We start from the raw sequence: 23,257 nt of genomic DNA on the forward strand, positions 1-23,257 counted from the left end.
CATTCCTGGTTGCTTAAATTAGATGTACGAAGAATTTACATCAAGCTTTTTAAATTTATCAAAGCTTTTATCATATTCAGTTTTTAAAACGATTACGGAACACACAAGATGCAAATAACAGATGTTTGAATTAAGCATGTACACAAATTACCAAACTGACATCAGATAGTTGATATATCAAGTACTTAAGAGCAATGGCTGATCTAATCTGACGTTTTCATTGCAATTTATTTCAAAGGACAACGAAATTCGGGGTCAAACCTAACAAGACGAAACCATTCATCTGCCAGAAAATAATTGCTGAGAAAATATTTATTTGTGTTTAAAAAAAAAAAACCCTAACTTGATGGAGATGGATGCAAAAAGACCAATTATGCAAGCCAATTACATCATGCCATTTTTTTTATTTACTTTGCATTAGTAGGACAAAAGATCTTTCAAATCATTCGAAATGCAATTACAAGCTCTTGTTCAAGTTATTATGTCGTTCTGACGTCAGTCAATTTCATAATTCAAAGTCAAATGTTTTTTTAAGACCCCACGCCTTCCGAGTAATGAACAAATATTGGTTGTTTTTGTTGTCTTCATTTCTTTTTTGTCCTTTACTTACTTCATTTCTTTTTAATTTTTGAAAGCTAGTAAACTAACCACTGTTTATCTGTACATAAACAATTTATTATCTTTAAAACCTTTGGAAAATGAATACGTTTTTTTGGAATCGATTTACTTGAAGTTTTCTAAACCATAGAAAAGGAAAATATTTGTTAAATACATTTCAGTGAGAATGGCTTAAAATATCACTAAAAAACTGGTTAAAATAAATTATTGTTGTTCATTAATTTATTTTAACCAATTCATTTTTTTTAAACCGACGAAACATAATCAAAGCAAACTAACAGACTTACTAACTAATAGGTTTGATTCCAAGTTAAATATATGAAGAATTAATTATTTTTCCCCGTACTGATTCGGTTTCAAGTAGATTATTTGCAGAATATCTATCTGCTTTTAAAGTCTTTGGAATGTCAATGCAAATCAAACCAGATGCACATCAATGAAATGTAAACAACATTTCTTTTTAAAGATTCTATACTGTATACTGAATAATAAAAATGATGACTGTTAGAGTTAGTTAGATAATCTACGGAAACTTTTTAGTGAGTTAAACATGCTTTTAGTTTTCTAAAATAGCAGAAATTTCTGCTACATACATTATACGTTTTATTATTTCGCTATTTTTACTTTCTTAACATACTATTTTTAAGTTTTTAAAATGGGTGAAATTTTTTACTAGAGTAAAAACAAAAACTGGAAATTTAGAGCTTTGTTTTTCTTTAACAAAAGAAGCTCGTGTACTTTCATTTAGTCATTAACTAGTGGAATATGTACAGGTGTATGAAAAACGATTTCAGGACAAAATTTTATTAAGTTATTATATTTATTTTATTATTATATAATTTTATTTTTACTAGCAGTTTCGCCCAGCTTTGCACGGTCTACCTCTAAAATAAAAGTTAAGTCAAATGATGCGTGTTCAACAATCAGAATTGAAAAAAAAAAAGAAAAAAAAAACTGAAACTCTCGAAACCTAAGTGTCATAATTAATGGTTTTTAATCTATCTTCTTGATATCTCTATGATATCTTCGCTAATTATTATTGGAGGATTATGTTAAATAGCCAAACATAAAGACGAGAAAATTAGAAATCTATCGATACCTGGTTTGATGGTCAGTTCATTCGCGTTCGGGAGAAGTAACTTGAACATACATACATAGATACATAGGTACATACGCTCAGTTTTTAATTCTATAAGATTCCGCCAAGCCACGGTAAAGTCGCCGTTTTATCCCGCACGCGACAGTTAAAATTTAAAATTAATTAAATTAATAGTTTTAAAAGATAACGAACACATTTTTTTGCTTAAGAAATTTTACATGTGTTTGATTTCTTATGACACAAAAATTTTCCGTATTATCTTTCTAAATTATTATTTTTAACGAAATGTATTATTTGTCAAGTGGGGTACAAAATGTCCGTTTGTCCGTAGAAAGGCTCTATTGTGGGTAGATGCGCTAAGGAATATAGTACCAACAGAAACAAAGACACAATGAGGAAACAATATGCACTTGTCGGGAAGTAGAAAGCGATTCACTAATTATGTTTCGTGACAAGAAAAAATTTAGTTAGCCCCGAAGTTGGAAAGCGAATTGGCTTCAGTTCAGGAAAAAACAGAGAGCTTTCTTCAATAGATTACAAGGTAGCAAGAGTTTATTAGTTCAGGGTGCGTTTGATTTAAATGATCAGACACCTCGTCTTTTTACTTCCTTTTACAAAAAAGGAAGTATTGTATTCGCGAAAAAATTTTCACTCAAAAATCGCCCTTAATTTCCATTTTGCTCACCCCCAAATGAATGTTGAGTTTTTTTTTCGATTCGACCACATGCGGAAAAGTGCCTAAGAATGTATAGACACGCGAAATATCCATTTTGACCATCACCGAGGTAATTACAACGACTTTTCTCGTGACGTCTGTATGTATGTGCGTATGTGCGTATGTGCGTATGTATCTCGCATAACTCAAAAATGGTATGTCCTAGAAAGTTGAAATTTGGTACATAGACTCGTAGTGGGGTCTAGTTGTGCACCTCCCCTTTTGGTTGCTTTCGGATGTTCCTAAGGGGGTCTTTTGCACCTTTTTGGGGGGAAATCATTGTTAATTTCGATGTAAACTCAAGTGGCGTTATAATTTAAGGACACTTGGCGATATATCGCCAGTCTTTTGGTCGCCAAGTTTTGTCGCCAACTTGGCGACAAATTTGGCGGAGTTTTTTTTTTTTTTTTGGTTTCAATTTGGCCATTGTTGGTGATATTTAGAGAATAAATATTGAATCACATTAAAATAGCGAATAATGGGGAAATGACATTAAATTGGAGTAAAAGGAAGTCATGTGATGCACACATCAGCTCGTTTTTTCGTTGGAGCCCAAAATCGTCCAGAAGTACTAGGTTTAGTGAGTTTTACTGAGTTTATTAATGGAAATTATAAACAGAAATAGCGCGATTCCGTGTGAATCTAGAGAAATGTTGTTCGAGAGAGAAAACATTCGTAGAGAAAACTTCGTTCGTAGAGAAACGTTGAAAAATCAACGTGTTAAAACAAGCTGATTTTATGCATTCAATATCTAAAGAGAAATTTTTTGCTGCTCTTCTAGATTCTTGTGGAAATCCCTCTACCGCATGATGAAAGTATTTTCGACTGTGAAAAATGCTAATCTTATAGTTCTACTCAAACACCTCTTAAAAGTTTGCCCACTTTTCAGATTCATCCTGTGTAAAAAACAAGAGCGTTTTCGGAAAAATGGTTTTGTTACCGAATTGGCACCTCTAAACCTAGAAAAAAGTTACATTGCAAAATGCTTCTTATCATTTTGAATATCAGTCTTATCACAATAGACAACAAAGTAATATCTTGAAAAAGTGAGAAAGCAAGGTACTCTCAGAGAAACACTTTCATAACTAGTCAACTATACGGAATCGCTTTTATTTGATTCAGGGTGCGTTTATTTAAGTCAAGAAATATGACTTCTAAGCACTGCTATTATTAAATGATAGAAAAATATTTCCACTGTGTATTGTAAGATATTGAGATAATTTTTGCTTAAAGAAAAGAGTAGGGGCGGATACAGACTACCATTTTGGGGAGGGTCATGCGAAAGAATGACCCCTCCACCCGTGAACGAACCTACGGTATCTGGGAACGATTTTTTTTTCTTTTTAATGCTTGGGTATCGATAAAAAGCACTAAATAGGTCAGGAATAGGGCTCCTAGTGGGCATAAACGTTGCAAACTAATTTCATACGCAATGAAAGAAGAAATTTCAAAAACTTACTTTAAAAATAATTAATGAATTGAAAAGAGAACTGAAATCGTTTACATTTTATTCATAGTGTTTCATCACAATATGAATGGATACTATTGTCGACGGTTTAGGGGGGTCATGACCCCCATGCCCCCCCCTTGTATCCGTCACTGAAAAGAGAGAGAGAGAGTGAGAGAAGAAAATAAAATAAAAAAGAAGGATAACTCTAAGAGAGTTCCGAAGTGGCAAAAGGTATTGCTACTCTGTTTTGTCTTTGGTAAGTATATGTGACTGTCATGCCAAATTTCATAATGTCATAAATAAGATATTGATATTACTATGAAAGTCTTAATTAATCCATCTTTTAACCACCAACAAATAACATGATTGAGAAACTGAATGTAAAAAGTATTTGATCACGTCAACAATAGTTTATGGAAGAGTCATCAAAAGTATTCGATGACGATCAAAAGAATCGAGCAAAAATCATCATGACTTTTTATTTCCACCGCCGAATGAAAGACCAAGATCTCATTGTTATTTAGTTTTTCGATTCTGAAGACCGCTCACTTCAAAAGTAAAAAGTCAGGTTCATATCAATTTATTATTAGATTAAAGAGAGTACAGTTTCATGACAATGGTAAGAAACAGGAATGCTGAGTCAGAGGAAAAATGACCAACTCAGGAAATTTTAGAACCTTCTCGACTCCGATTCCGACTTCTTTACCCAAGACCAGTTCGATTCAAACTTCTAAAGCACTGGCAGAGTTGCGTACTTTGAGGGAAAATGACCGACTCCGATTCTTGGTACAGTAGAGTCTCGAAAATCCGAGTCCCAAAAGTCCGAGGTTTCCCTTAATTCGAGGTGCTTGGTTGATAATTTTAGGGTATACTTTTTACAGACAAAAAATACTTTAATCTGAAAATCGAAAAATTTTACTCTGTAGAACTTTCCTAACAACATACAATAAGGAAATAACATGATATTGAAAGTTTTATGTCAATAACAGTCGCCAAGAAATATTTATTGACTTTTAGAGATGGATTAAGAAATGCCTTGGAGAAACTAAGAAGTTGGTTGATACAAAAATTAACTTCAAATTAAAATTTTCTTTTGTCTCAAAGAACAAACATCTCTTTTTGAATATCCGATTGCAATTAAAAAGGGAAGTGCAAAACTTGGCGCTGTACGATTCGTATCTGAAATTTTCTCCTTTTATGACTAACGTTTTTGTATTATGTGAGGTACATACACGCTCACACATAGACACAAATGTCCCAACAAAACTTATCAAAATTTATTCGAGGACGATCAAAGGGCATTTTTTGGTTGCCTGCAAATTTACACATAAGCATGTGCAGACATAAAGAAAGAAGAAAAAAAAAATCAAAATTCGTTTAGGGTCAATTAAAACATAAATTTATCTTGAAATTTGAGTGATAAATATTTCGAGGAGACAATATTTTCTTTTCATAGCGTAAGAAGTAAACAGTGCATGTCCTTATGTATTCTGAAGAATTTTTCGGATAATCCGAGTTTTCAGTAATCCGAGGTGGCGCGAGCCCCAATTACCTCGGATTTTCGAGACTCTGCTGTACTTTAAACTTTCGATTTCGACTCCTTTAGTTCAAAATCGGTCCAACTTCGACTCTTCGACTACGACTCTGATGTTCTGGTAACAAGTCAACGTTCACAAGGGTTAGCAGATTTGAACAAACTTCATTTCTTGTCCAAGGATAGACAGATAGTTCAACGAGAGTTTACGCACTACAAATACTTCAAGTAAAAACGCACGTTTAGATGTTTAGAAAGAAATAAGAAAATATCGTATTGGTGGCACGACTGCCCCTACCTTAAAGTAATTCTAATAAAAAATGTGCGGCCTACTGTTGTCGGGAAAAAATGTCTGAGTTTCAGATCTGAGAAAAAAAAAATCAAAATTTGAGAAAAATCAACTAGTGTTTTTTGAACTGTCCCACTAGAGTTTCAAATACTAGTGCGATATAACGAATTATAAAGAAAACTGTAGTAAAAGTTCATTCCTCCTAATATTTCTCACCTTAAAATAACTAAATAAATAAGCCTATTATGAGTAAAATGAAAAAAAAAAATGAGTATGAAAATTAATGATGAACGGAAACAGGCGTAATAAAACGTACTTTAATGAGCTAAATTGCAATGAATCTAATATTAAAGGGTGTGAGCAGTTATGTAATCCATGAAATAAAGATAAAATTAATTTCGGGAAGATTTTTTTTCTCTTTTGTATAAACATCAGTTAAAGAGAGAAGACTCAACACCAAGCACAAGAGGAAATTAAAGATTGCGGAAAGAAAAGTGAAAAAGAGAGAGAGAATAAAAAAAAAACTTAAATAAATGAGATTTTATTCATGAAATTCAGTTCCTCCTATGATTTCATGGGATAATGAATGAAACGATTGAATTCAAGGCTTAGACAAAAGAAAGAGGAATGATTAAGGCTTGTTTGATGGAAAAGGAATGCGCTGTACCTTACACGATACCATATCCGGTTCATTTGCTTTCTTGCCTTTCATCATCCATACGAAAACAAAGCGATTTCAATCTACACATTGGACTTGGGGGAAAAATAAATGAGGAAATTTAAGAGGGTATGAAAGAAAATAATGCTAATTGCAATTGAAATATTCTTTTCTCTCTCTTTCCTAAGTTCGTATTTTGGAATTTTTTTAAAGCGTTTAAAATTTCCTCAGAGAGCATAATAGTTACTTCGCCCTTGCAAATGAGGTTTCGATGGAAAAGGAAGATACTATGCGCACATGCCATAAAATGATTGATATAAGTGACGAAATTAAAAGGCCGAAAAATAAGCAGTTTGCGTTTCTCAATACCATTAAATGATTTTTTTAACAGCAGAACCAGTGGAAGACAAACTGCAATAACAAAAGAAAGGTAGTATTGTTTGCACATTCAGACAAATTTACAACGATTCGTAGATGCCATAAAATTTGATAAAAGTGATGAAATTAAAAAGCCGAAACGAAAGAAGTTGGAGTTCCTCAATATCATGGAATGATTTTTTTTTACAACACAGAACCACTGGAGGACAAAACTCAATGTCAATAGGAATATATCATTTCTTGTACATTTAGACAAATGCACAGTTATTCGCAAATGCCATACACTGTTAAAACTACAGGTTACATTCGGCACCTTTCAGGGTGAAACGCTTGTTCACCAGCGGCACCCAATACGGAACCGAAATAGCACCTCTAACTAGGGTGAAAAAGAGGCACCTTTTAAAAAATAGGCAGCTGGGGTGAAAAGAATGAACCTTCGGAGAGAGAAATGGCACCCTTACTGTAGATCCTCCTCCTCCCTCCCCCGATTGTGTGCGTTTTGAATACAGTTGTATAATTCTTTTTTTTTTTTAATATATATTTTTGTTTTGATTTATGATATTCTACGTTTTGGACGTTTTTCACATTGCATGAACTCAGTACTGGAAATGATTAAAACTTGTAATTACAGCATTTGATCATATTTCAGAGTTTTCAACATAGTTAAGAAGTGCTCATTGCTTTAATTCATCTGATCACTCTACATCAGTGTTTCTCAACCTCTTTTGACCCACGGGTCGGTAAAAACAAATGAAAAACATTGCGGTCCTGTGAAATTTTTATCCTTTTCTTAAAAATAAATAAAATAAATAATAATAGTAATTATAATAACACTCGGCTGTTAAAAACTTGTGAAAAAAAATTCTGCGTACTGATGAGTTTTCATTTATTTATTTATTTTTTTTTTACAAAGTAATATTAAAAATGAATAAAACAATAAATATCTCCCCACTTTACTTGGTATCAAAGAGGGTTCACAAATATATTTAAAGCTAAAGACGAGTAATTATTTCAATAATCATAGTTAAGTTAATGATCATTTGTGAGAAATAACCGCACCGAAAGTAAAGTGTATAGGTACTTATGAATTATTTACATGAAGAGCAAAAAATATCCCGGGAAATAAAAGTTACGGAAAAACAAAATCGTTTCTCGAACATTCAAAATTTCAATCAAGAGTAACAGTAAAATAAAATGCACATGAAATTTTTCGCCGGTTTAAAATCCTAAAGAAATTCCTAACGCTATCGAAATATTAATCGCTAACAGGAAATGATTCAAACACTTGAAAGAAAAAGCAAAAAAAAAAAAAAAAGCTATAGGGTCAGGTGGGGTAAAATGGGTATAAAATTGCCTACTTTTGGATGTTGACTCAAATATTTTTGTCAAAATATTTTGTTTCTAATTTTTTATGTTTTATGTGTACATTACATATATGTTGAGAGTAGAATTAAATGATTTTCACACATAATTTGATACAAATTTATTTTTGAGAGGAGTGTTTATGACTATATGTTTTCTATACCCATTTCACCCCATGCAGGTGAAAATGGGTAGCCTGTGGCGTAAAATGGGTATTGAAGTCTAAGAAGTGATAAATAAGCATACTATTTGTTCAATGCAGTGTGATAATATAGATTTAAGAGTCGGTTAACAAAATTTTATAATTTAATTTTAAAAAAATAGTGCAAACAGTAAATTTGATAAAATATTAATGAGGTTTCTTTCATGCACGATATCCATACTTGTCATTCTTTAAAAAAAGTAATGGCATCTATTGTTAACTTGTGGCTCATTAATTTGTTGTATTATTTGATGTTTTTTTTAATGAAATCATGTTGTCTACATCAGGAAAAAAAAATCCCCCATCTTGGATTTTTTAAAAATATTTCATCTTGTAATATTTTTCTCAACAGCCATATATTTGTCGTCAATTCTTTCTTGCTTGTTTCTTCTAAGTACAATATTTATACCCAGACACCTGTGGTTAAACTTTGCTTCATAAGCATATTTTTAGCAGTTTCTATTCCATATACTTCCTCTGAATGGACTTTCTTTTTCCACTATTTTTTATTTTCATGTTTTTTAATTCATTATTTTTTTCACTTTTAACTCTTAGCCTTTCTGAAACACCTTTGTCAATAATTCCTGTATTTGCAGCATACATTTAAGTTGTTTTAAATAACTCATGCAGGTAGTTGTCAAATCTGAAGCTCTTGTTGAAATTGCAGACAATATTGCACTTTTCAAATCTTTATAAGGTGACGAAATTGTGTTTTGTGAGGTATAATTTTCGGATTTAAACTAGGATGTGTTCTGAGAATTTGAAAGTACATTAGAGAAATTGGTAGCATCTGATTGCAATCAAATACAAATGTGACGACCAACTACAGGCTGGGCCTAGCATATTCTGAGGAAATTGTTATTTTGCGCGCGAGTGCAAAAAACTCTACAATAAGTATACCGCTGGCTTCTTTTTATTTGTTATGATGGAGCGAAGTTTATTTCATAAAGTCATGGCATTGCATACTTTTATGTTTCAATCATTTTAAATTAACCACAAATGCATTAATATTCATGTAAAGGAAAATATACTGTTGTAACTTTTAAAACAACTTGCTGGAATGATAAGCCTAACCATACACCCATTTTACCCCATTTTCAAAATATGAGATTAAAAATAGAAAAAAATCGTTTTTTTCTTCCCTGTAAGTTGAAGCAGCAACAAAAATGTCCAACTAAAGATATTATGACATAGTAATAAAAATTTCTCAAAAATCAGGAGCTGGAGATAGAAGTTTAAGCAGACAACATGCGGCTTGAATTTATCTACTTCAATTTAAAGTGTTACCTCTCACTAAAAAATAATCTATTGGAAATATGTATTTTGTGAAACAGAACTCAGAACAGCCAAGTATAATGTCCCACTCAAGAAAATGCAAATTTAATTTAAAATATTTTGTTTTTAAAACCATATATTTTGACTACCCATTTTACCCCACCTGACCCTACGGAGAGAGATTTCTTTTTTATTTTTTGCGCTTGCTGTTTTGTAGTAATATACGAAGCACAAGAATCATTTTTATTTAGGTTCTCACTTGTTGATTATTGATAATTCTTATTGCGGTTATTATTTTAGTGATTAAATGTTGCTTATCGAGTACTCAAGAAAATAATGATAGATATATTTAGTAGCATTTTGAATGATGGAATTTTCACGACAGTAACGATAAACTAAAACTAAACTGACGGTACTACGGTACCGTAACGGATTAACAGTAACTGAAAAGCAGTAAACGTACTTTTAACTATGTTTGAAAGCCCTAAAAGCTACAAAGTGATCAAAAGCTGTACTTACTTGTTATTTTAAAGAATTATCCTAGAAAAGTTGAGATTTAATCCAATAGTGTACTTCATTCAATGTGAAAGACATAGAAGGCCACACACAGATGCAACTTATCATTCGACCGCCATATTGAAGTGGTTGAATGGTGAATGTATGCTGGAAGCGCATGCGCCAGCGAGTCATTTAGTGATTGCTTGCTGTTTTGGCACCCCTGTCTGCGATTGTCTGCTGTTTTCCTAACCCTGCTCTATTTCCTGACTAGCATGGCACCCTTGGGCACCATGCTTTCACCTTAGGGGGAATATATTCACTCGTCGGTAACCCCTGGTTATAACAGTGTAGAATAATTGATGTAACGCAAAAAATTATTATTATTACGCACAACACACATTATTATTACGCTTAAACGTATTATTTCTTGCACCTTCAGACAAAATCAAAACTGAATTTCAAATTAGTAGTGAAGAAAGCTTTCAAATCTAAGATACCTTTAAATTGATTGGAATAAAACTCGACTGTCTATTACAGAGAAAAAACTGCAGTTTTTTGAGTAAAGCGCTTTTTGTCCCATGATAATATGAACAAACAATTAAAATATCTCCGAAATTTAAATGCCAAGATATCTTTAGTTTTCAAAGGCAACCAAATGAAACATTTCATCAATTAATAAATATTTTCTAAAATAAGAAACCAAATTAGGTTTTGACTTTGCTAACGACATATTAGATCAAATGGAAAACTTGTCATCGATGAAAAATTTAAAATTTATTTGGAAATAAATGGTATATTTTTCATTTCTGAGCTTTAAAAAAGGAAGCATTTGTGATATTTTAAACTCGACGCAGAAAGGGTAAGCTTTAGTTGAACGAACGCCATTAATAATTAGATCAAAAACACTTGTGATTGACGAAATAGTGCTTCATCAGATAGCCAAGCAGAATATTTCTTTAGAAATGAATGTTGCATTCTTACTTTTGAGTTTCAAAAAGGAATTCATTTGTGAAATTCAAATGCAGTTACTTTAAGTTTCAAAAATTGTAACTCTATAAACTAATTTGTTTGAACTAGTTACTACAAAATTCATTTAGTTTAATTCTTCATTTCGGGAACAAATTTACATTTTTCGACTTAGATTAAAAAGAAGTACCGCAGTAAAAGTTTTCATGATTAAGTCAAATCAGAGATGCTGTATTTAGTGTCTAAAAATATGTTTCTAATCCTTTTCGACCGTAGATCACCGCATAAATAATGTATTTTCTTATAAAAATTAAGGATTAATGCATACTGTCCAAAACATTTTTTAACGGAAGGATGGCCATTCATTTGGTCATAAAAAAACTTTTAAACAATATATAATTTTAAACAAAATGTTCATACAATAATATGTAAAACAATTAGTTTATCTTTAAATTGCCTCCCCAAAAACCAAAATGCACCCAAGCAATGCGTTCGCTACATCTTGAGAAAGTTTCTAGAACAAAGAGATCATCTATTGTAAAAATATCTCACCATCCACACAATAAGTCTTTACATTCAAAAGTTCACTATCTTGCACTGCAAAAGGGGTTCCTTGAAACCCCGAAACACGTGAATGCATTAATCTGTAATTTTTGCTTCAAACGTTGGTTATTTCCTTTTATCTGAAAATTTATTTCGAAACAAATTTATCTCTTATTTTTGAATTAAAAAAAAATACGTTTCTGTTATTAGATAATTGTGGTACACAGATTAACCGACGGAATGAATAACAAAATCTTAACTACAGTAGTGAATCATTACTAAGTATCAGATAATGGATAATTAATTTAGATAAATAAATTGATATTCTAAAAAATATCCCAGATTGCTGAAGTTCTGAAATAGATGGCGTTCAGTTTTTAATTACATAAACTGCACTTTAGATTGCTAAAAATATCTAGTCATCCATATTACGAAATCTTAATTTAGAAAAAAAAATATTCTTCAGTGTAAAGCTTCTTAAATTAACGCATCTGCGGGTTACTAAGAGATTTACCGATGTTAAAAACAAACATTTGAAAAAATGTAATATACATTTTATTTCATTTTTAAAAATTCATTTCGTTTTTTCAAACTTAAAGCAACTCTGAATAAAAATAAAGAACCGTTCTCTTGTACAATACGCCAGTAAACATTGAAGGGATAAAAAAAAGGGGGGGGGGGAGAGCAAATAAATAAATAGGATAAATAAATAAAATGAGATAAAGCATCGAGGGATAGCAGATAAGTTTCATGGAACAATTTTAATTAAATAACAACATTTCAATTAAATACGTATTTATAAAATTAGAAAGCCCTTAGTCCAAGAATTCATTTTCCTCAATGATGTGTCCTGCGCAATTAAGTTTTGTGTTTGGTTCATCTTACCTTGATCTGCTTTACCTGGAGCTTCAGACGAGAATGGAGGAAAGTCGTCATCATCTCTCACCTGCAAAAAAGAAATTACACAGATAATTAAAAAGTCATTTTTTACGCAATTGCTATTGTTAAGTGAATTAAAAACAGAACTGATGAAACAGTACATAGGTATTGCAGTTATGTACGTATACAAGAATACAACCTTGGGAGAATTAATGTGAACAAAAGAGAAAGTTTGATTTTTTTTTTGGCTGATATTGGCGTAGCTACAAGTATATAAGGAGAGTAGAATTAGACCAACCTACTAGCATACCGCTTTTTCACTCACATATGAGGCAGTGAGAAGCAAAGGGATGTAAGTGGCAAAATTAAAAATTTGGAGATAATCAGTACAAATGGCAGGTGAACCTCGCCTCTGTCATGGGACAAGAGATAGTACTAGTAGCCCGGGTAGGTGCTGCTATTCAGCATGATTTAGAAAAACTTCAATGAAAACCTACCTAGAACCTTATCTTTAAACACGTTTCATTCAAAACTTTTACATCCTTTTGCTTCTCACTGCCTCATATGTCATTGTGCAGGTTAATATGTGTTGTTTGTCATAACACTACACTAAAACAAAACGTTTTGCTTTTCATCCCGCCCGTGCGTGCTTGTTAGTAGTGTCTTCAGTGCACGATTTGAAAGTGCTTGCTTTTGCTATTTTAAACTAGAATCTCAATCTTTCGAAAGACGATCATCTATGATTACACTAATCTTACCTAACTTGACTATGTTTCAAAATGGAAAGTAAGGACGGGTGCAGTCCATGAAATGAGACAGGTTCAATTTTATTTCGTTGTAAAAACCATGGTGGCCAAAAGCGTGCAAGAAGTGACAGAGTCAGTGCATTTTTAATTGGAAATCTTCATAATAGCGAATTTACTAATCTAGTAACGCTCCTGACGTCACCAACAATGAAACTTGCTACACGGCATAATAATTTGATAATATGTTTAGGTAATATTTAACATGCCGGGAAATGCTTTATTTTGAAAAGACTGAACTGGATCCGGTAACTTAACTGCTTTAATAGTAATACTATCATGTTAGGAGAAAAAAGAAAAAAAAAATAGTAAAAAATGAACGCTATCTACTGGAGTTGAGGACTAAGTCCCCCACTAGAGTTAGGGTTAAAATTTCAACCATCAAAATATCACAAAACAGGCAATTGCTTCGCTCAAACGTAGAAAAATTTTCACCCGTCATACCTTGACGGGTGATTTTCTAGTAGTTAAAATAATCCTTTAAGAGTATGTTTTGGCTTACAAAAGACAAGCGTAACAGTGGTGTTAGTATAAACTACTCAGTAGTTCAGAACAAACTGCTGGAGTCTGAACGAATTTCTTTTTGTTTTTCATTAATTTGCACAAAGGAGTTAGTAATATATTACCGCCCCCCCCCCCCCATATGCCCAAAACCTGGTAACTGTCGACAATCAGTGGTAACCATCAATATTCACCTAGCAAATATATCGGCAAATGACCGAATATCTCTGTTGAATAATCAGTGAAAGTCAACAAACTCCAATTCGGATCTTTCACAGTAACGAAAACATTTTGCAGTGTTGTCGTTGAGGGGGGGAAAGCTATTCCCTTAAATATTGGTTTATGATTCTAAAATTATATAATATTTATGTAAATCGATTGCAAATTTCCTTTAAAAAATAAACTTAATGAATTTTGAATAAAAGCTGTGAGTAATCTAAGCCGACCTCTTTTTTGGCCGGACAAAAATTTTGTAAAACATAGCATCTTCCTGGATGTACCGTCAGCCCTGTTGTGACATCCAGAGGACTGCAGTTTCGTCCTTGTTATGAACGAACTTGTTACGGAAGATCGGTATGAAATAGTCAATAACCGAGCTAAATTACAAATGTCCTCCCATTAAAGCTGAGATTAACATCAACCTGGAGGAAGGGGGGGGGGGGCAAAAATCAGTTTATCGCACTAGCAAGTCCGCACAATATGATGCGGTTCAAATGAAGTTAAAGGTAAAATCTTTGCTAAAAAGCAGTGAGTTTCCGCAATAAACCAGGAGCTGGCTTTAGTATGGTAAATTGAGTTATATATGGCGAATTACATTTAAAATAAATTAAAATGAGGTAACAGGCCTGTGATATGAGAGAATTAAATCCTCTTAGTATTTCCGCAAAAGTAACTCGTTATTTTAAACGTCAGTTTTCAATTAGTGCTATGTTCTTTACTGTTTTCTAGTGGTGAGAAATTTTTTTGCTTCAGTAAATTAATAAATTACAATGGATTTTTTTTTTGAAATGAAACTCACTATTCAGAAATACCGAAATGTTTTAGAAAAAGAAAAACTTTGCTCATTAACAAGTTCAGCTCTAATTATAACCCAAAAAGCTTTCAACGGCACACTTTATAAAAATGACACCAACTCAGCAGGTAATTACATAAAATTTATAATTTAAACTAATTGCTAAACATTTGCGTAGGCTTAAAACAAACACAACAAACAACAGTCGCTCTCCTTTTTCAAGACTCAACAAAAGGCTGTTTTGCTCTTAAGGCCATTTATAATTTCGAACAAAGCAACAAGTCGGGGTTTACTAAGAGACTTGCCGTGCTACCAAGTTCTATTCTGAATGAACCTTTGTTCCCCTAAAGACAAAAGTAGAGACATTGTTACGGCAATTAGAAACGAACTCCAATTCCCAGTTACGGTGTACAATGGCGGAACTTGGAAGACGATGAGGTATCATTACACAAATTGCGACTTAATAGGATCCGCAATGCAAACGTCCGCAATGGGGGGATACTGTTACCGTAATTGTAGATTTGTCGAATGCAAGAGGTGCGGTTGGAATTGATATGTGTGATTTTTGATCGTATCTGAGAGATGGTTGTTCTTGCTTGACGGATTCGGATGATGGATAAAAGTCTGATTATGATGTTAGGCTCAAAATATTGCGATCTTGATTTCAGGCTCGCTGGGGGTTAGTGAAATGGTTTGAATTGGACAGTTCTTTGGGAAAAATTGATCATCAATGCAATGTAGTATCTAATATTAGGATAGTTAAAAGTCAATTCATGTACAATATCAGTAATAGTCCAAATGTGCTAATGTGCATCTAATCTAGTTTTCAATGGCTAGGAATTAACTCCATAAAATACATAACGTAAAAATCAATACATCATCGTCTCGATTAACCGGATTGATTGCGACTAAACCATCGTCGGTAAATCGACATTTTTGGATAAAATAGGAATACTCAAACAGGCTGTTAAGAGACCGTTTAAGTTTTACCTCGTTATTTAAACACGGAATTAGTTGTCAAATAACTACTAAATAAAATGTTGAATTATACTACTATAATTAAAGACAATAGATATGTTCAATAAATAATATCAAACCAGAAAGTGCAGCGTAAATTTAATAAGATATAATACAGTTAACTTTATTATTTACTAGCCGCCTGCGGCGACCAGCTGGTTCGCCTTCTTACGCCATTCACCTTTCTATGCAAGCAGCCACCTACGGCGGCTGTTTGGCTAACTTGTCATTTACCTTTTTACTTCAAGTTTGCCGCCTTCGGCGGCTGTTTAAACAAATTTGGCTGCAGTATTAATTAATCCATATTATCTTTTTTTGCGCCATTCACATTTTTACGCCAAGATTGCCGCCTTCGGTGGCTATCTACCTTTACGATCAATCTCTAAATTTTCTTTTACATCTCTATTTAGTTTAACCTCCCCGCTCATTTCCTAATAAAAACAAAGATCACTCAAAAAACCGCTTTTTTTTATTTAAGTAGAACAAAAAAAAAAGTTATCTCCAAAACTCCCCGTAGTGTGCAAAAAGTAACAAAGTAAAGTAAGTGACAAATAAAAAAAAATCTCGCTGTTTTTATTGAATTAAATGCGCACAACTATGAAATGTAACGCAATATCGAAACAGCAAAACGTCCAGCTTGGGGGGGGGGGGGAGGGGAGATGGAAAATGAAATAAATGCATTCCCTAAATTAAACAAAAAAAAAAGGAAAGAAAGAAAGAAAGCGCTGCCGGAAAAACACGTGGTCATCACGTCATAAAATGTAGAAGTAAGCTATATAGTAAAAAAAAAAAAAAAAGATTAACATTGTTTGCGATTAAGATTCCGTCGTAAATATCGAATCGAAATCCAAGTAGTGACGTCAGAAGCATAGATGATTGAAGAATGCTTTTTTCGACCGATGCGTAGAAAGATATGATGTGTTCAGCATTAAAAAAATTGTAAAAAAAAACTATTGCGTATTTTTTTAAAAGAATTTTTTTCTTCTGAAGAGGGCGAAATGATTTTACTATTACCAACTTAAATTTTAGAAATGAGGCTTTGATACTTCTCGCAGGATGATATTAGAAAAATGTAAAACCCAGGAAAAAATGCAAATTGAAGGTTTTTTCAAAAATTCATAAAAAATACAAAAATTGCTCTATCTTCAAAATTTTTTCATTCATCATATTTAAAATTAAATTTCCAACATTATAGTACAAAAACATTTGTGTGGTGCGATTGTTTCGAGGTCTGTGAGGTAAAAAGTACTAAAAAGTGCAAAAAAAAACACATAAAATATTAAATAACTTTTTTTCTAATTAAAATATCAAAAATCGAAGCCCGAGGTGCACTTCTTCGGCAGAAACTGTACCTGTATACCAAATTTCATCTTTCTAGGCCTTACCGTTTTCCCGGAAAGCGCGCCACACACACACACACAAACATCTTATTTTATTATATGTATAGATTGTTTTATTATGCAGTCAACTTCATTTTTTTGTTCTTTGGTTTTAAACATGAATACGTAATGAAAAAATAATTACTTATTACGAAAATATTACGTTTTCCTTTGAACACTTTCGAATTTTACAGCATTTTAAAAACTGGAATTATTTGCAGTGTTCAAGAAATTGACTGATAGGCTGAGGAAGAGAGGCAATAGAAATGCACAAGGAATTCTTTTCCTACAATAGAAATGGTTGCATTCGGTAACATTAAAGTAATATTTTTTACTTACCAATAAATAAAATCCAAGAAAACCCATGTCGGTTAAATGAGGTTTCGGTTAATAGAGTTCGAATAATCGGGTTTCTACTGCATTTTATTAACAGAAGAAAGACTAGATTATAGGCAGTACAAGAAGCACTGCTTTTGCAGGTGATTGTCGATCGAAATTTTATTAATTATTTAACAAAGGAATCTTGAGAAATTTTGCTAAGTATCGCCATACCGCTAAGCTGACACTAAAATCGTCATCTCATAATTGGTGCTGAATTTGACTGGATACTACCAAATGGCAACCAATCCATGACATCACTTCCAATTGTATTCTATAAAAATTAGTTTCGTTTTATGATGAAATTTCACCTTTCTCAAGCCAAAAATTTAAAAAACCTACAATCCAGAATAACTCAAAAAAAAAAAAAAAAAAAGACATCACTTACATCGGTATCATCAATTCCAACGTCACCTCTGCCTTCACCACCTTCCTAAAAAGGAAAGAAAATCAGCAATCAGTATTTGAACGCATAAATAATATAGATAAAAAATTATTACATTACTAAAAACTTGCTTGGAAAACTAATTGAGGGTGCTAACTATCTTGTATAACTTAATATTTATGCATTTTTAAAATATTTTTTTTAGATTTCAATTTTCACAATAAACGGTAGAATTTCTGATTTAATTATTGTTAAGCTATTGAATGAAAAGTTAAATGAATTTCTTATACATAGTGGGATTCCTTAGTACAATAATAGAAAGTAACATTCTCAGACAGATCGCTAATTAAAAAAAAAAACTTGACAAGTTTTTCAAAAAAAAAAAAAAAAAAACATTTTTTTTTTTTTTTTTTTTGAAAAACTAGCCAAGTGGCATGTTTTAAAATTTCGTAAGAAACATTTTTAGGGACATAATAAATTTTTTTGACAGGGATTAAAAGATGCTTTACTGAAAGAGTTACACATTTAAGAGTATTTATTCAGTAAAAAGTATTGCAATTCAAATAGGGAAATTTGATTGGACGACTACCTTTTTTTATTCATTAAAATTAGAAAACTTCGCCCGGGTTTTTGAAATAAACGTTTACAATTAATTCATAAAAATATTAACTAAACAACAGTTTTGTTTGACAATTTTAGTACTTAAAACAACTAATAAGCAAATGCATTTGAATGAAATGAACAATCAGCCACTGCGAAACACAAACCATTATACAATTACAGCACGCTGGAACATAGCTATTTGAATATCGAATTCGCAACTCCAATAAACTATAAGGGGCGTTGCAGCCACTGTCTAATGGCGGATGGAAAAGGTAAAACAAACAAATGCCGCAACGTATAACTTGCTTTGACGCTTTGTGAGTGACAATAATTTTTCATCGTGTTTGTGGGAAGCTTTCTTTTCTGTTCTTCTGAAAATACATTACACCACAAACTGTCTGAAGCCTGTAATTTATCCCAAAGAAAACAAGTGGAATGGAATGTTTTACCTTTTTCGGTAGTATTGTTAATGACCGCAAGGTAGCGTATTCGCGCTCTGGAGTTGCGAATAAGTAGATCCCTGTTAGTCAAAACATATCATATACACGCAGAAATCACGATGGAACTTGACAACAACAAAGACATGATGTTATTCCAGAAGTGAGTTTTAAAGCCATGTAAGCTTAATTATAAATTCAAACGTAGTTATGCAGGCATTTATTCTTGTCTGCTAGCTGGACCCCCAATTAGAACAATATTCAAGCGGAAAAGAAAATAATCTATTGATGCGAAATGGAACAACTGAAAAATTCCTTTAATTGATTGTTCTCGAAAATATACAATAGGTAATCATATATTGTATTTTTCTTTAATGGATGACGAGGAGAAATCAAAGAAAAAATTTTACTGAAACAAAATTCTGCTCACAAATTGGTTGAAACGCACACAGTCTGGCGTCAAAATTTATGTTTTAATGTCAAACAACGCAGCAGTGAGGAGTAATTTTAGCAAAAAGTACCGATAAAGATCCATAATAACTCTTCATCACCAGAGGTGACATGAAATGCGATTTCTGAAGGGTCTGTACCCAATGGATTAATTATCAACCACATGGCATAAAAAAAAACCTAACGTAATATTCATTGCAGTAGATATGGAGATAGTATGTTTTATATGAGCTACAGTTCTGTGTGTAAGGCCTGGAAATCGTCTGAAACATATTAAGCGAGTCATTTAAATGCCTGAAGGCGCATTCTTTCTTGGCTAGCCTTGACCGTGGTGATATTTTAAGAGCGTTGAGAATTAATTACAAAATGTTGTTGGTGGTGCTGCGGTTAAGAGTGTTTAGAATCAGGAATGATTTTATTCGGCGCTATTTAGATAAAGGATTTGCAGGAAAAAAAAAACGATAAAGGCTGTAGAAAAGGAATGTGTTAGGAGAGGAAGTTTTTACGTTTTTGTACGATTTTGATTTCAGGCAAGATTGATTGTATGTTTTCAATACGTACATTTTTAACATTGTAGTTCGAACATTTCGTCTGAAAAAAAAGAGGGAAAGAGAGAGAGAGAGAGAGCCAAACACAAACGTTATGAAAGGAGTTCCCAAAGTGGGTGCCGCAGGGTTAGGCGAGGGGTGCTGTGAAGTGTCCACGATGTTAATTACATAGAAGAGGTAAACGAAGGTGCAGTGAGAAAGTTCTAATGCTTTATAGGGTACAGCGAATCGGAAAAGTTTGGAAACCTCTGCGTTATACAAAGGATCATCATCATCACCAGGTATTAATTATCATTATTAGTTTTTAGACATATTTTCTCCAGGATGGCACATGCAAATTTTCCATTTCTGGAACACGAATGAGAGATAGCTGATAGCGGAGGCGACAACAAGCAGCAGCAACGATACCAATTCCAAAGCATTCGTGTTTTTATTGTGTAAGTGTGCAACGGTAGGAGAAACAAATTATAGGGCAACAAAATTTCCGATATGAAATTTTGAATCTGAATAGGAAAAAAACAGAAACAAATTAAGATAAAAAAAATTCTTTACAAAGGCATGTAATTTAAACCAGATAATCCTCATATATATAATAGCCAATGATCGAGTAACGCTCCTGACGTCATCAACAATGAAACTCGCGCCACGAAATGATATTTTGATAACATGTTTTGGTAATGTTTAAAATGCAGGGAAAAGCTTTATTGTGACACGGTTGAACAGGACCCAATAACTTAACTGTTTTACTGGTAAAACTGTGATATTTCAGGAGAATGAAGAAACGAAAAAGTAGTCAACAATGAACGATATCTACCGGAGTTTTGGGTTAGTCCGCTGGAGTTAGGGTTAAAATTTCAACTATCATCAAACAGGCAGTGGCTTCGTTCAAATGTAGAAGCAATTTTCACCCGTCATATCTTGACGGGCGATTTTCTAGTATTGATAATAATTTTCTTTCCTTACAATTTATTTTCTTTTCAACCACTGCCAAACAAAATAGTAATAAATAAAAAAAAAGGTAAATATTAAATTACACAAGTTCATTCAAAAGAAACGCATTTTATTTTTTCATTGCTGCCAAATATATATATATATATAAATATATATATATATATATATATATATATATATATATATATATATATATATATATATATATATATATATATATATATATATATATATATATATATATATATATATATATATATATATATATAAATAATAAAAGAAAAAAGAGAACCTTATCAAACATTAAGAATGAAAAATAAAGATTTTACATATCAATAATCAATTTAGTATCAAAACTAAAATAATATGCAACTAAATTACTGAAGTAGCATTGATTATATTTTAAATCACAAACAAGACATTCTTCAGCGCCAAACGAGCCTGCTTTCCCGTAGGTCAAAATCGATCCCCCCTCCCGTCCCCCTCAACAACAATCTATCTCTCTGTAACTTATTTCAATATATCTTTTTAAAAGTTTAAAAAATCTTGAAATGAAAGGACCAAATAAAAAAATGCCAAGTTCAATCAATTCGAATTGTTAGGCAAAATATTTTAGTAAAACTCCAGCTATAATTTGTTTTTTCAAACAATAATTAAGGCACAAACAGGCTTTTGACTTAGACAGGCTAGTAATAATCAATGGATCAAACCTCGATTAAGATCAAGAACTCTCCTAAAGCTATTTAACTCCATTGTAAGTAATAGCTGCTTTGTTTAACTTTGCCAAATGCCTATGAAGTTAGAAAGAATTATTATTGAAGTAGGAATTTATTTTAGCTTCAAGGTGAGTTTGGGATTTGAAAACTTTAAAACAATGACGCCTGGTTTAGCCATCTCGTGTAAAAAATTAGCCAATTAATATCCTAACTTTCAATAAATTTAAATAACAGGATCATGTCCTATACTTCACTCTCCCTTAACCAAAATTATCATACAAAGCTTTCTAATCCTCGAATCATAATCTAAATCTGGATGTTTATTTACTAATTTAGTAGCATTTCTTTCATCTTTTTTCCAATATTATCTTTTTACAGTTAAGGGGACTGAAATTGAACAGCATAACTCTAAAAGAGATCTTAACTAAAGTCCAGTATAAAGTTAGAAAAACTCGCTTAGATTTAAGTGAATTACACCTATTGATTTTACCCAGCGTTCTTTTGGTTTTGTTACTTGCTGTGCTGCGCTGCTGATTAAACTTGGATCTGTTAGTCTGGATCAGTTAGGACACTCAGTTTCTTTTCGTCAATGATGGATCCATGTAAATAATAACAGCCTGCACGCTCATTTACATGATTTAAATGAAGCACTTAATATTTTCCACTATTGAACGACATACCCCACTGAAATGTCCACTAAGAAATCTGATCTAAATCCTCTTGAAGCAGTTCTTCACTGCCAGTAATTCCCATAACTTTGACATCATCAGCAGAAATATTGATGTTTCCAGACAGCCTTCCATAAATGTAGCTAATTAAAGTAATAAGCAACAACGGCCCTAAAACTGAACCTTGTGGAACACCACATATAATATCCTCTGTATTTAAGATTCGCAATAAGAATACATACCTGGACTAATTTTCGTAATTAAACTCGCGGTGAGAATGAATTTTCGCAGTCATCTCTATAGTTAAAATGAAACAAGAAGTTATTTTCGAAATGCATTCCACTACTGTTCTTTCCGAAGTTATTCCTTATCGTTCCGAAACTTTCAAACCTCGTTACAGTCGAATAAAAATTTGCTCGTAAAAAACGATAAGGTCAAGGTAGTTCCGTTTCCTTTAAACGGGGTTCCTTAATAATGCCGTGCCATTTCTCCCTCCTTATTCACGCATAGTTACAAAAGTGTTAAAAAAGATCGTAGAGTGTTAAACCTCCGACATATTTATGACAGCGCTGCTGCTTCACCGTTTGCAGGGATGGGATTTCTGGCCCTGTAACTGCTCTCCGCGCAACAACCTCAACTTCCCATTTATTTCCGTTTTACGAGCGTACGGATCGTTTGATGTCTTTGTTTCGTAATTGCTGTTATTCGCTGCCAGAAATATGTATTTCTTTACAACCAAAAATGCTTCCAGAAAACGTTCACGCTCATTTCTGGGGAGCTGTTATTGTGACCAGATAGGTTTAAAAGTACATTGTTCCCAAAAGTAAAATTCTGAGATGGCGGAAATCTTACGAGGATGTTTCGCAAGGTAATGAAATATGATTCGGAACTAATATTTTGTTTTACTGTTTCAGTTTATCGTTGTTAGTGTAATTAAATTAGT

At 32.5% G+C, this 23,257-nt stretch overlaps 1 protein-coding gene across 1 annotated transcript in view; it reads right to left on the reverse strand.

Moving 5' to 3' along the window:
• LOC129220860 (collagen alpha-1(I) chain-like) overlaps positions 1–23,257 on the reverse strand; it is a 176,440-nt gene that overhangs the window by 71,776 nt on the left and 81,407 nt on the right. Inside the window, exon 5 of the mRNA XM_054855291.1 lies at positions 12,473–12,533. Within this exon, the coding sequence (XP_054711266.1) occupies positions 12,473–12,533 (61 nt within the window). The remainder of the gene's footprint in view (positions 1–12,472; positions 12,534–23,257) is intronic.

This window comes from Uloborus diversus, chromosome 4 (assembly GCF_026930045.1).
Source record: "Uloborus diversus isolate 005 chromosome 4, Udiv.v.3.1, whole genome shotgun sequence".
NCBI lineage: Eukaryota > Metazoa > Arthropoda > Arachnida > Araneae > Uloboridae > Uloborus > Uloborus diversus.